At 33.6% G+C, this 15,678-nt stretch overlaps 1 protein-coding gene across 1 annotated transcript; it reads right to left on the reverse strand.

Moving 5' to 3' along the window:
- Positions 1–3,482: 3,482 nt before the first annotated feature.
- Positions 3,483–12,293, reverse strand: LOC140746237 (protein ABHD18). The gene is made up of 10 exons (XM_073078302.1): positions 12,061–12,293; positions 11,867–11,951; positions 11,067–11,249; positions 10,626–10,738; positions 9,761–9,899; positions 9,027–9,116; positions 8,327–8,873; positions 7,525–7,950; positions 6,951–7,086; positions 3,483–6,304 (listed from the first exon to the last, which is right to left on the reverse strand). Exons 1-10 carry the CDS (start codon positions 12,150–12,152, stop codon positions 6,238–6,240), a joined length of 1,878 nt encoding a protein of 625 aa, XP_072934403.1. The 5' UTR covers positions 12,153–12,293; the 3' UTR covers positions 3,483–6,237.
- Positions 12,294–15,678: the final 3,385 nt, after the last annotated feature.

A 15,678-nucleotide genomic window follows, 5' to 3' on the forward strand; every position in this document is an offset into this window, starting at 1 on the left:
AAAAGTGGAGTTGGCTGATTTGCGAATTAAGGTGAGGTGAGGTAATGTATGATTGAAAGAGTTTATGCAATGAGTGCATCCACAAATGCAGTTGAAACTAGATCTCAGTTTTATCTCCGTAATAAATGACTTTAAAAATGTCGGTCTCCCGTCTCGGTCGCCTCGAGGGTAATACGTGATGTCATTTCGCGACATATGAGCTTGGCATGTATATAGAACTTTTATATTTAAATTATAGGATTACGGCTAATATTGAAACTGCTTTAGAGGTTTATGTTATATCGTTTTGTTTGTTTCGTCTTATTAAAATTGTACTTTTAGACGTATTTGATTTTTATAAATTTAAAAAGACCGGGAAATATTTTTTGTTGATTTTTGAATGGAAATTTGAGTGTTAGGTTACGGTTTTATCCCTACATCATAGTAACGGTTGCTATAAAAAACATGTTGCTATTATATAAAATATTTCGACACGTTTGTTCCGTAAACTGCTATTATTTATATATTGTTGCGCGTGTGTATATTCAAAGATTATTGTAGAATATATATCGTAGTGTTGCTATAATTTGCCTTGTAGGTTTATCAGAATCTTGTGGCACGATATAGAGTAAAATACCTGTATTCATTTTGGAAAGGTAATATTAACCATCGTGTACCCGATATTCACGTATTTTTAGCAATTCTTTTACTTGAATGATTTTTGCTCATGCTAATAATCTTATAACATCAGTATTTTTTAGTTAACAATATTTTTTTTATATTTCGTCACATATGTCTTGGTACTACGATGTTGTGACTTGTATTTTTCATGAAGTACTTTCATTATTTTATTATTTTTTCATTTAAATGGTACATTACTTAAAAGTAAAAAAGCAACTATAAAGACGTAGATTTTTTTAGATATATAATATTAAACTTGTTTCCCTTAAGTTACTGCAAACTTTATTTATCATGTGTGCCACGAGATTCTCTTAAACCTCATTAGAATCACATGTATCGGCCTTTGAATCTGAAGCATACTCACTCTCACAGCTTCAGTACTGGCCAAGTTATATTCGATTACTCAATAGCATATATAAAATTTTCAATATACATAGTTACATACTTCTCTGTTGTCATTTGGAAGTTAGCTTGTAGGGAAGCCAAAAGCTGTTTACTGCGCGTATGGTTGTAGATGATAAGTGTTAAGTAAGTTTTGTATAATAATATATGTAAATTATCGTAGTGGACTCATTCGCATAATGTTTTATTATATATAATAATATGGGTCTCAGCGATAATGGAGTCTTGGTATGTTTATTGTCATGTAGTGGAAAATGTATCAGGTTTGATAACGGTGTAAACACAAGGATGTTTGAGCTATTTTGTTTGCCCGTTGTGGTCTTATCTGCAATGGGTAATCGAAATATGTATATAGGCAAGTACGTAGATTCGTTAAAAGTTAAGAAGTAAATATATAACGCAGCTTATATGTCTATCATTCCTATTATTGTGTGAAGTTGCAATTTAATCTTGTTAAAACGATCGTTCTAAAGTTCATTTATATTTAGGCACCATTTATATCTACAAACATTGAACGTTTCAAACATGTATAGGCCACGGCAGATAAAATAATATCGTCACTGGAAAGGCTAAAATTCTTACACAAAAATCGGCTCGTTCGCGGCTTTTAGGCTTTCCAGTGACGATATATAATAATATTAAGAGCAGTGTTAGCCTAGTGGTTAGAAACTTGGCTGTTCATTTGAGGAGTCCCATCAAATCCAAGGCACGCACCTCTGACTTTTCAAAGTTATGTGCGTATTTAAATAAATTATCACTTGCTTAAACGGTGAAGTAAAACATCGTAAGGAAACCTGCACGCTCGAGATATCTAAAAAATATTCTCAAGAGCGTGTGAAGTCTGCCGATTCGCACTTGGCCAGCGCGGTGGACTATGGCCTAAATAACTCTCACTTTTAGAGGAAACCCGTACCCAGCAGTGGGACAGTAATGGGTTGAGGATGATATGTTGTAGCACGGCCGCGTACATATAGGCGGCCTGTCAATAACATATAAAAAAATATTATTTTTTCTGCCGCGGCTCGGGCTTGGTACGCTTAATGTTTGTAGTTATAAATGAATCTTACAATCTGTCCAGGAGATAGAGAGAAGATAGAGAGAGACTTTGCTAAAGTGATAAGACATTTATGTCAAATTCAGATTTGTCAGTGCTGCTGTATTCTGGTGTGAAGGTTTGAATAAATATAAATAATGAATACGCGCGAGGTGTTTCAGCAGAGACCGTGAAGGTAGCAAGGCATTTATAGACCTTTTTGGCGCAAATCTCATTTATTACAGTCACCCCTTATATTTTTCATTATATGAAATATTACTTCCACATAAGGAGCTTGGACGATCAGTATTTAATTGGCAGATATCTAATTTGTTCAAATCCCAGTCATATTTTTCAAAAGGACATGCAGTTTTAGCCAAGACGACTTTGTGTTTAACCTAAGATAATTGTGTAATCTCGTATTAGATGATATGATTCACCGATATTCACTATAGGTATGTGCAATTCTCACATTATGTACATATTGTATACATGGATTGTATGGACAGTTTTATCATTATGTAGTTTTACTGAGAACGAGTATAAAGTACATGCGTATTCATTTTATTGGGAAAGTAAGAATTGTAAGTTTTAAGTATTGCAATATTGAAAAAGGGTTTTTCTGGGTATCGAGTTAAATGTAACGGTTTCTGCAAGATTCAATAAGTATCAATAATCTTCTTAATAAACTAGTTTATTAACAAGATTTTTTAATTATTTAAGATTTTTTAAGTTATATCTATGACTTACCTCATTCTGTTTTATTTCCTTTAACCTAAATTCTGGTATCACCTTTAGTATATTTTTTATCAACCTTAGTAATACTACTGATATATTTTAATAGGATCATTAATGGTTTCTGGATTCAAGTAGGATGTTCCTCTAATTTTATTCCTTCAGTGAGATAGATGGCGCTGTTCATATAATTATTTTATCGTATAGGAGTTTTGTCGAGTTGTCTCGTCTGGGGAAGTAAAAGAAAGTAGGTAAATATTTATATTATTGTACGAATAATTAATACTCATTCTCAGTGACTTAAGGAAATTAGTTTTAAAGTGTTTATAAAGAAGCCGATTTTAATTGTAAAGTGACTTAAATGCAAAATCTAGTCGTAGACGAACAGGAGCTTAGTCGGAGCTGGAAATCGGCTTCCTTATAAAATTATCTTCACATATTGCCGCATTGTTCTTCTTTTCAGAAATACATGTTCTGATTTTTTGCTATTAGAGACTGCCGTGCAAATATGTTTTTGATGAGTCAGAATAAACGTATTTTGTTTTTATATATATGTTTCATATTAATTTCATTCCTTGAAATTAACGTAAAAGTTTTTTTACTCTTAATTTGAGAATTACTGAAACGAAAAAGGGTTAAATAAAAATAACTCTGCAATAGGAAAATATATATATTTATAAAAATATAATTTACACTTCACAATCTCAATAGAGACGATATATATTTATTCTATTTACACAAAACATACAACAACTAGAAGCGTGGAGCTAAAAAAATGATTCCGTAAAGTGAATAAATGAAGTCCTTATAAATGATTTGTACTGGTATATCTTGGGCCTAATTTAAGAAAAAAATGATTTGAAATTTATTTTCATGTTTCTTGATGACTTACAATTCTTTGGTGACGTCATAAAAGCATAATGATCAGTATATAATAAATCTGATTTAGTCAATGCGAAATTTTTACGCGCGGAATATCTGCGTTACCAAGTTATATAGCCCGTGTAATAATATTGCAAATGTAAGGATGTAGCATAGATATTGGTCGCTTGTATAACTTTTATTCTGATCGAATAAGGCAGTTAAATTAAGAACAGTACAGAAAGAGTTTAAAATAGTTTATAGCAATAAGTCAATAAATTTTAATAAATCCACAATTTTAACGAACGCGGCCTATTATTGTGAACTACTCGTATAATGAGACATACCGCGATTGTTGTACATTCACTCAAGTAAGAAATTACAGATACAAATGATGAAAGATGAACAGTTTCTGAATAGCTGCCAAATATTTGCACAACCGTGGCAACGTCGTTAAAGAATTCGCGGTAGTGTTTACCGTTACTTATTACACCATAATTTTAGTTAGTTTTGTCTATATTCTAAGACTCACTTAGACTCTAATCGGAATTTAACGATCAAGTTTTTCGTAAAACTAGGCCCATGTAGGTACTCTGCATAATATGAAGATGATTTGATAGCAAAATGATTAATTAAAACCCACTGTCGCCTATTGAAAACTATTAACATATTTTTGCTGTGTTACACGTTATCTTAAAGGCCAAATTTATAAAGTAAATTTAAACATATGTTAAGATTTTTTTAATATTTGGGTAACTGTATGACAATGACATGTGTTAACTTAACATCCAAATTTCCAATTGAAGGGTCTTCAAAACGGCATTCAAAAAGCAAAATATAATCTAATGTTTCATCGTTCTACGATTATTGCATGCGAAAAGATATAAACTTAAATTCTGCATGAAAAAAGAGCACACGAAATCTGATTAGATTAGGCACGATTACTGAAATTATTTTGCGGTCCTTTGATATATAAAATATTACATTTAATCAGCATCGTAGCTAGGGACATGAGCTTTTCTGGCAAAGTTTGAATTAAGCGTCCTCTGGTGAAAATTATGACGAACTATTTTTGCCAAATCCTTGTTTACAGTTTTCTTATAGTTGGCAAAATGAGACCCCGTGAAGGTTATGCCCCGAGCTACAAAACTGGACATAATATAGATGTACTTAATCGCTCGCTAATATTTTGCCGAGCAGATATTTTAAATACAATTGAAAGTGGAAAGCATTCTATTATATAAAAAGAAATTCTTAATTACAGAAATGTTGATCTGTGTAACAACTATAGCAACTAAAATAATAATTTTTGTGCTACAAAAATAAAATTATGCAACATAAAACGGACATCATTTTAATATAAACTGTATCTTTTATTTTATTTATTAAATAAACAAAAAACATATTTTTGACTGCTATAAATATTAAATACCTACACAGTTCCACACCGATTGAAAATTGATCTCATTTTTAACTCGTAGGTTTAACTTTGAATTTCTTTGATACAGTTTATAGGTTCGTTTAGTAAACTTATTTTTTTTATTAGACTAGAACCCTTACTAGAATTCAATAAATTAACAAAATGACACACTTGGTATATACTCAACAACAACTATACTATAACATTCAAAATACTAACTACTATGATAAAATATCTATCTCTAAGAATTTGTACATAAAGGTAAAAATGATTAAACAAATAACATTTTATTATTGCTTTTGTGTTAAAATTGTTTGAGCTAAGTAAAAACGTGATTATTTTTAGTACTTTGATACAACACTACAATAATAGCGTTTTTTTAAATATAAAATATATAATAATTTCATAATGGACGTAAAAGTCATTTAAAATATCTTTTGAAAATGTCGGGATTTTTGTAAATTTATTGATAGTCCTTAGACCTTTTTGGAACAAATTTTAAATGGATATAGTGAATAAGTTTAAGGGAGGAATGATCCGAATTCCGTTTAGAAATCGGTGGGTGTCACGACCGGCCAAGGTAAACCCTATTTTACAAAATATGAGGAGTTATATTTCCCTTAATCTGATTCGATTATGTTTTGTTATTATGATATTCTACAAGTGAAATAGTTAGCATATTATTATTCGCCTAGCTATATTTATAAAACTATTGCTCGTTATTTAAATTAATTATGCTATTGTCGAGACAATTTGTCAAGCCGCCTATCTCTTTATAAACAGTTCTTTCTGTAATTTTACTATATCTGTCATTTTTAAAATCATAGGTATGTTTATTTGCGCTACGAACTATAAGAACAAACCCGCTTTATTTTTTGTTCGTCTTTCACGCAGTTAAAATCTTATGGCTTTTAACATATTACTTTTGCCCCAAAATACCCATTGTTCTTCCGTAACAATTAAAATCCACACCGGATTTTCTAAGCAATAACTCACAGCACCAAGACATAGGCAAAGTGTTGGTCTCAACACTAACATTTTTGAAGGAACAATATCACGATTACATTTTACAACTACATGTTTGGATATAGTTACATTATTAAACTAATAATAGTGTAAGTAATCGTCAATTGATGTGTTTGCCGTCCTTCCATTTTTTCTTTGATCGTTCGAATGCTTCTTTTATGCACGATCTGAAAAAAGAAAATCATTCACAATTGTTGGTCTGAATAGTTCGTGCCAAACTGCTAGTCCGCTCTGAATTCGTTGCGCGCAGGTGTAGTCAGATAGCGAATGCAATCGAACACAACTACAAACATATACTCCGTAGCAACAGTAAGGGCACACTAACGCAGCTATGTCCCCGAGGGCGAGAGCTGTCGGTGGACGGGTGCCGGGGGGTCCCGCTCTGTCTTCGTCCCGCTAATATCTACAATTTGCTGCTGCGACGCGACTCATTTCTATATTCAGAGCACAATATACAGAACTAAATATGAGTCAACTTGTTTGAAAATCAATTACACACTGTTGTAGGTTTTCAAAATCTCACAAGTTAGGTCTTCTAGGGTGGCAACGCACCTGTAGCCAATTTCAGGTCTATCTATTTTATAATCAATGTTATTCATCAATATCAATGTACCTATCAATGTTATTCATCAATGTCAATGTATCAATAGCCTACGTGGCCGCAGAGATTAGCGACGAATGTTTGTAGTTAGGATCAGATCTCAAGCGTGACCGCGTGCGTGTCATGTGTGCGTGTGTTGTGAGGTGTGTGTGTGTGTGTGTGTGTGTGTGTGTGTGTGCGCGTGCGTGTTGTGTGTGTGCGTGTGCGTGTACCTGAAGACGGACTGGTGCAGGATGTATGCGGACACGTGCCCCGCGTCCACGTAGCGCACCTCCGCGCCGGGCCAGATCTCCTCCAGCGTGCCCACGTCGTCGCGAGGCACGTAGGCGTCGTGCTTGGCACAAACCGCTGGAAATGTTAAAATGGTACGTGTAATAGATTCTACCACGTGATTGGTAAAAAGACTAATAATAGAGTACTGATAAAATTAGGCAATGGAAATTGGTTTACTATTTATTTTTAAGAATATTTTTAACAACAATACATTATGTTTGGCGGTGTTCACGGAATCGAGTCATAAAGTATAAACAATAATAAACATATTATAAAAGGCGATTTTTTTTTATACATAAAATAACATTCTAACATGTACTTAACGAAATCAATTCTATTTGGCCCTGGAAAATTGGCGCAGAGAAAACTACTCGAACAGCATAGAACTTTTGAGAGTCGCGTAAATTATGATTGATTTTGATCTAGCAGAGAACCTTACAGGGCTTGTGATTGTAGTAATAAATAAAATACTAAAACGAGTAAATTTGGAGTTAACTTTAAAAACATACTTACCAATGATTAAAGATGTATCATAAGGGATCGAGAAGTTGCTCAAGTGCGTGCACTCGTCCATTATTCCCCTCATAAACTGCAAAGCCTCTCTGTCCCTCCAATGGATTTTGCCTATGTCTATCTTCTTCCCGCCAGACCTAAGGAATGGTAAATTCGTCCATAAATCTGACGTAATTTCATTCCACGATTTCTTTTCCGGTTTTATAACAATTTCTTTGCTTGTTGGTTCTTTTGCTTCTATTGGCTCTGTTGTTGTTGCCTTTGTCGGCTCTGTTGTTTCTGTTTGCTTTATATTTACTACTTGATTATCATTTTCATCTCTTTCGGGTTCTTGTAAACTACTCTTTACATCTTCTAAAGAAACTGGAATAGGAGTTGGTTCTTTAGTTGTTTCTTGGTCGTGAGTGGCCTCTTTTGTTAGATCAACTGCAACGGAAATAATATTAGAAGCTAAGCTAAATAATTCAATTGTTTTTAGTTTCAAATTAATTAGAGATAATATATTTTACCTCGCTTTACTTATCACACCCAGTCTTAAGCATGTAAGAAAATAATTAAATTTTGAAAAGGTTTTTATTATATTGTTTATGTCAATTGTATTTACTAATTATTCATTAGTCATTGATCAGCAGCCCTCGGATGAGGTCCCTGTGACTTAAGTATCTAACTATACAAAAAAGATACCTTTCTATTTGTTTAGTGCCAATTAAAAAATAAGCTTTAAAAATATGTCTTCTTTATATTCCTTCATATCCAGTTTGCCGAATTGTACATTACTTCAAAATGAAATCAAAATACTCACTAATTTTACATCTAAGTAGGATTTCTTTGACTTTCTCTTCGTTCAGCTTATTTATATCATCGATATCATCAGGCTCCAATTCAAATTTTTGATTCGATGTTAACTTATTGTACAATAATTGGCTAATTTTATTTTCTTCCAATAATATTTGAAGTTGATTCTTTAGACCCCTAATTTGCTCACACACGTCAGACTTATCAGTATCGCTAGGCACTTCTTTATTTACTTCTATATTATTTTTATTAGTATTTACGTTCTCTTGAGCTCCCTTATCATTGGCACTAACAGGTTCTTTATAAGTTATGTCTAAGCGTTTGAACTCACGCTCACATTTTAAAGTATTCTTTAATGATATCTGATTGTCTGTTTGTTTGTCGTTCGGTGTGTTCGTCACTATGTTTTCGGAGTAGGTGCGCGCGAATTTCTTCCCAGCGAGAAAGGCCTCGTCCACTATAGTGACCATTTTCTTTAGTTTTTCTCTATATATACCATCTGATAGATACTGGTCTTCTAAAAGGTCCCAATTTATCGAATGCGCCATCACACCCTGTTCGCAATGAATTTTATTTAAAACTGTTAAAAATGTTCGTTACAAGTTACGATTTATAAAATATTTGTGATATACAGTACAGGCGTCTGTATGAAAGATAAATAACAAAACAAATTTATATATTTAACTTCGATAAAAAAATGAACTGACCTGTAAAAAGACAGCCGATGCAGTTGACCACGACAGACACGGGACCAGGACTAGTGGTTTGGGCCAGTTCGTCGCTGCTAACGATGCCATCTATAACATAAATGTTTTACCTTAAACTACCTTTAAAAAATAATAAAGCGTTTATAATAAACCCTAATATTCAGCCGATTATGATTATTTTTCCAGTAGTTTATTTATTTATGCCATGTATAAAGAGTATATTGACTTTCATTGTGCACATAGATTAAAATTAAAAAAGTAATGTATACCACATGTGTTAATAACGTATTGTATTTAACGCTACACTTTATATGTTTGTAGTGAAAGCAACATAGCTTCGCCAAAGTTTTTTTTTTTTTTTATATAATATAAGAGTAGCAGACGAGCATGCAATCCACCTGATGGTAAGTGGCTACTGCCGCCCATAGACATCTGTAATCAACCCCAGATAGGATTAGATATTCCTACCTGAGGTCGGCCACAGATGCGCCGCTACCCCTGAGGACTAAGCTGGAACACCTCGCACAAGTATGTCTCCCTTACCACACCCTTCAAAGTTCAAACCAGAACACAGCAGCGCTTAACGCTGCTGTTATGAGGCAGAAATAGGCGTGGCGGTGGTGCCGCCGGAGTCGAACCACAAAGGGTTCTTTTATGGTAGGTATATACCTTTAATGGTAGGTACCTGGTACCTGTAGATAGTGGAAAAAATCATAACAAACCACCATACTCACATGCCCACCCATGGAGAGCCCGGTGACGCCGAGCGGGCCCAGCCCGTTGCGCTCGCACCAGTGGAAGAGCACCAGCGACTCGAGGAGCAGGCATCCGCCCATCACGAAAATGTCCGACACGTTGTGTAAGGAGGAACGACTGGGAATTAATAATATATACTTATAAAAATCTTGTTCTGACTTACTGATTCATCATCAATCCTAAAGTACTGAAGAAGTCGCGCTACGGTCTACCGTGCGGTTTACATGTACTTCCGGTGTACCGTATGCTGTTTAGTTCTGTTTGCAATGACATTGATTGAAAACTATGAAGCACCGTACGGTATCACACCAAAAATCTGATTTTTGATCTTTGCTGGTCTCATGCATAGGTTCAAAATCCTGCACAGGTCTACTCCGACACAAAGTATGGTGTACCTGCGCAGGTATACTTACATAGGTAGACTTGTTAGTTGTACTCTAGTGTGTATTGCATTAGGAGTGTATATATGTGCAGTTCCAATATAAAACTCTTTAAGCCGCAAGTACGAGAAAAGCTTAACTGGAACTAAATTGACAATAGTAATAGCCTAACAGTTCTAATTTAGATTTTTGGAAAGAAGTATCAAAAATTTTCTACACCACATGCTTTACATAAATAAATTATAATATATTTGTAGAAGAACTTTTTCCAACACCTCAATGATGATTCTTACAAATACCTAGTTCTACGACGGCGACACCTATTTCTATTTTCGGGTGTCTATTTTGCTCTTGGTCTGTTGGGGGTCTATGAACATATTATACAAATTAAGATACTTAATTTATAAAAGATTTTTTTGCAGTATTCAAATGTAAGGATGATTTCTAAAGACATAACACTTACACTTGGTCAGTGGGTTTTCGGAGACCATAAAATGGATTTTCGAGAATAATACCGCCGATGCCTGCTTCTTTTAAGAGTGGTTTTACCATAAGATTACGCCGTCGCCAAAAAAACTGTGGAGCAAAATGGAAATTTCATATTTTTTTAGTCTCAATCACATCTTTGAAAGTTTTGAAACAGAAATAAAAGTAAATGACAATAGATTTGTATGAAATTGGCTATTTTATAGGAATATGTAATAGTTTTTTTTAAACAGAAATTATAAATTTAAAAAGTTGTATATTGCAAAATAGTATTGCAATGGCTCATATTCATCATATTGTTATACTTCTTGTTTTTGCAATAGTTTCAATTTTTACGCATATACACATGATACTTATATTTTTTTTATTTACCTCCACAACCTTATATGCTTAGATAACACACATTTTTTTAACTTACATGGTCGCCAGTGCCAGCAAGATGCAAGCAAACAGGCTTGCAGGCTGGATCAGGCCAGTGCACTGGGAGTAATGCTTGGAAGTGGGCTTTTTGGGCTATTTCTGGTACTATCCCAGGGAGATGCTTTTCTAAAGGAGTTAGAAAATATCCCTCTAGTAGCCGGCAGTCTGTGAGGTTCTGTTCCTGAAATTTTTAATACATTTCATTTATTATATTTGAAGTAAGAATTCACTTTCTACTATATTATAAAATAGCACAAATTTTTGCAACAACAAAATTATATTTCTTGAAATGCTATCTTGGATGATGAGTGAGTCAGCACATGGACTACTTAGTAATAAATATTGCTATATTGGCAATTCAGTTATGTTGTAAGTATGTTTTAATTGTGCAACAAATCATTTCAATTCACAGAAATATTTAATATTTTTTAGGAGATATTAATTTAAGTTTGTTATAATGACTCATAAATACTGACATACTAACTTACATAATATATATAGATCAATGTTACTGCATAAAAAATTAACTATTATTATTACAGTATAATATCTAAACCAAACACAGGATTTGTTTTGAAGTTTGTATTTTATTTCTTAAAGTGCGGTGAGGCATCAAGGTAACTTCAAGGCTAAACTTTACAAGAACAAATGATAGTTTATACAAAGTACTACAACAGTAACTTTCTGGAAAATTGTTACCTAATAACTCATTAACTGAACATTAAATATTGATATACTTACAAGATTCATTGTTGATATTATCTTATTATAATATTATATGCATTATAATAAAAATACCTTCGTGATAGTGACGGGGTAGTCTCTCTCCACCAATTTTAAACATTCTTCGCGGTTAGAAACTATTTTTCTGAATTCGAATAACCTAGAAAATTTAAATATATAAATAATAAATATGATTATTATTTAATTTTATTTGGAGCACAACATAAAATTTCAAGAATTTATAAGGAAATGCGACTAAAGTATTTTACCTCCTTAAATTTTCTGGCTTTCCCCATCCCTTGGTGAAGAACTTGGTTATGAGAATACTCCGGTAGACGGCATCTAACTTGCTGGCGGACATTTTACGTAAAATGGGCGGAAAATAATATTATTTAATTTATATTATATTGTTTTATATCGTTCATGATACATCAATACATTTTGGTTATAATAAAATAAGGATGCATTTGGTATGTCATGTCAACATGTCAAAGTCAACATTTTTGGCATGGTCAGCTGTTCGCAGCCATGATGGTTCGTTCAGTAACTTATTGCATTATATAACAATAATATTATATCCTATTGTTTATTAATTTATGATTTGTATTATGTATTTCAAATTATAATTATGTTTACAAAAACGCAGTGTGTTAAAAATAGATAATTATTAGTTTATATTTAATAATATTATGTATTTAGTTTTGTCTTTTCTTAATTGATTTTTCGGCATAAAAAATAAACCGATTTACATGAAGTATCGCTTATTGATAGAATCATAGTTTAAAGAGTAAGCTATTTATAGGAATGTACAAAATTATTGTAACAATGAGAGGTTTGCAATACTTACACATTGATACATGTTTTATTTTCGTAAGCCAAAAATCTTAGAGAACAAAAATTCTAATGCATAGAGATTATATAAGCCAACACTATCGTTTCTATAGAATGACTTGATGATAAATGCTTTTGTGTTATTAATCTTTTACCGATCCATGAGGGTATTTTTCTAAATAAAACGGACGTGTTGTTATATCATCTACATAAATAGCATTTGTATCCTTAGGTAATAGAACCTTAATGGCACTGTTTTACTCGTATAACAGCTGTCAATTTAAAGATTACCTATTTGTACTCGTTAAAGGAAATTGCAGTGGCGGAACCCAGAGGACTTCGGGATCTTCTACGGAACAAAACCGGAGTTCTTCGTGCGCAGTGCTCCTATCGGGCTCTGCTGTGGAGTAGGACATAACGCTTCTCCCACACTACGTGATGTTTACTGTTTTCGTAACTTCGTACTAGCAACTTGGTACTAGTCGCACTAGTCGTCGTAGTGTGTGTACTTCATAGTAGCAATGCATGCTCGTTACCTTTTTTTTTTCAAAAAAATTAAAATATTTCAATAATTTTATCAAGCTGTTAATTATTCAAGAGCTTGATTATTAACAAATATATTAAAGCATTTAAAAACTTTACATATGGTCAGAGCCAGTCCAAGCAATGACGAATATGTTATGTTAACAATACTTAATCAATATTAAAATGTCGTGTGGGCTGTGATCTTGTTTATTGTAAAGACGAGTTACTTAATCTGTTTTTTATTCTAAAGTCAACAAATTTATGTCATTCAGCTCTATAGTTTCAGGGTCCTTTTTGTTGAGTAGGCATTGTTTTTTATGTATGTAGAATGTCCAGTGAAACAATCAAGGGCAAAGTATTGCTTAGGTACTGTAATAATTTAATCAGAAACTCTATTGCACTAAATATGAATAAATTGTTTAGAACAGCAAGCAATAATATTACGGAGCAATTATCACTGTACGGTGTAGGTAGTATTTGAAAAGATTTAAACCAATATGGTGCAACCGGGGAGGTACCACCATATCTATTTCTAGCGTGAAGCAGTTCTGCGTTTTGGTGGAAGGGTGAAGATGAGGTTATGCGTCGGTAGAACTCCTGTTTTATATGGAGTTGGTTACAAATGTACGTGCGCTGAAGTGATCATCAAATGACTGCATGCTCGTTTCATTGCCTCTTCAATCTTATGAAAATCATGGAGAGGTAGACCACGGGCGTATTTTGTTGCTTAGTTACGCAGCAAAATTTTCGGCAGTTTATTTATTTAGGTACCATTCTATGAGGTAATACTCAGTAAATAAAATACCCAGTGATAGATTGTTTCAGGTAGTTGTTAACGTACAAAATCCTAAGTAAAGGCCAATCAATACGTGGTGGATATCCTTGCTAAATGCAACTTTCCGTACCTATTCAAACTACGGAGAGTGCATGGCCCTGCTGCCCCTAAAGTACGTTATGACATCACTCATGAAACTAACAATCACCAAATAATTTAAGGATACTTTTGGATAAACCAAAGCGTCGAAAAAGGTACTGAAAATATAATTTGTTTTATGACGCATGCACCAGTGAAGGTTTATAGCTGTAGCGAATTACAAATGACTGTTATGGGTTTTTTGGTGTGTTGTGTTTTGGAAGGCACTTTACGCAATCGATTCTTAGAACATATTACAGGAAATAATGTAGATGACAACTGGTAATGCTAAATAAAAATAGAGATAACGCTGCTGTGTTCCTGTGGTCTAAAGGGTAAGGGAGACATACTTATGCGAAGTATTAGCCCTCACGAGTAGCTGAAGGTGGTAGAACCCTTTGTGGTTCGACTCCGGCGGCACCACCGCCACACCTATTTCTACCTAATAACAGCAGTGTTAGGCGCTGCTGTGTTCCGGTTTGAAGGGTATGGTAAGGGAGACAGACTTTTTCGAGGCGTTCCAGCTTAGTCCAGGGCTAGCGGCGCATCTGTGGCCGACCTCAGGTGGGAATATCTAATCCTATCTGGGGTTGATTACAGATGTCCATGGGCGGCAGTAGCCACTTACCAACAGGTGGACTGCATGCTCGTCTCCTACTCCAATATTATAAAAAAAAAGCAACGAATCTTTGGCAACTTCAGGAAAGACTCTAACCTTGTCTGGGGTTGACTACAAATATCTATGGGTGGCAGTAGCAATTTACCATCAGGTGGAGTGTATGCTCGTATTACTCGTTATGCTGAAGAATCTTAAAACATGCCTATAGGTCTGCCACTTCATTATAATGTTTAATGGTGCTACAAAGCTTACGTAATCATTATGTGGGTCGATTGAGTCAGTTACTAACAGAGAAAAACTAAAGCGATCAAACCCGATAACCAAAAACTTATGCTAAAATTGATATTTAAGCCAGAATCATCAATAATAGCCGGGTCTTCCGATCTTCTTCGAATTTATTTAATCGGATATTTACGCTATTGTGTTTTTTTATGGAGACTATAAATTACGTATACCTACATAAGCAGCTATCTGATATTGTGAATGTTTATCTTTAAATTATCTAATTCTTGATACGATTAGAGTTTTATAATTTAGATGTGACCAAATCAGGTTCACCGACCGAATTTATATGAGGTTTATCTACTAAGTTTTTGTGTTTAAGGTACTTTACTCAATTATATCTTTGGTACTTACAATCGGAATGATTTTACGAGATAAATAAAAAAAACATATGAGTTGTCTGTTTTCATAGTTAGGAACAGGAAATGTCCTTCAATTCACAATTTTTCCGATGTAGCGTTCATTTAAAGATCTTCTACAGATACTTAGATAAAAAATATACTTTCTAATATACTTAAATCTAGACGGTATTGTCAGTCTCCAATCTAATCGCTATGGTGCGTTAGTTTAGGCATTAGGATAATTAACAAATGCGTTAGAGCACCAATTAGCATACAACTCTCTTCAATGTTTTCCTACAACCCTATTTCAATGCAAGCTTACAGATTTATTGCTTCAAAATCATTACTTAATAAGTAATGAGTCAAGCATAGGTAT

The sequence above is a fragment of the Epargyreus clarus genome, unplaced genomic scaffold (assembly GCF_041222505.1).
Source record: "Epargyreus clarus isolate Ecla_fem2 unplaced genomic scaffold, WU_Ecla_fem_2.2 ptg000012l, whole genome shotgun sequence".
Lineage (NCBI taxonomy): Eukaryota > Metazoa > Arthropoda > Insecta > Lepidoptera > Hesperiidae > Epargyreus > Epargyreus clarus.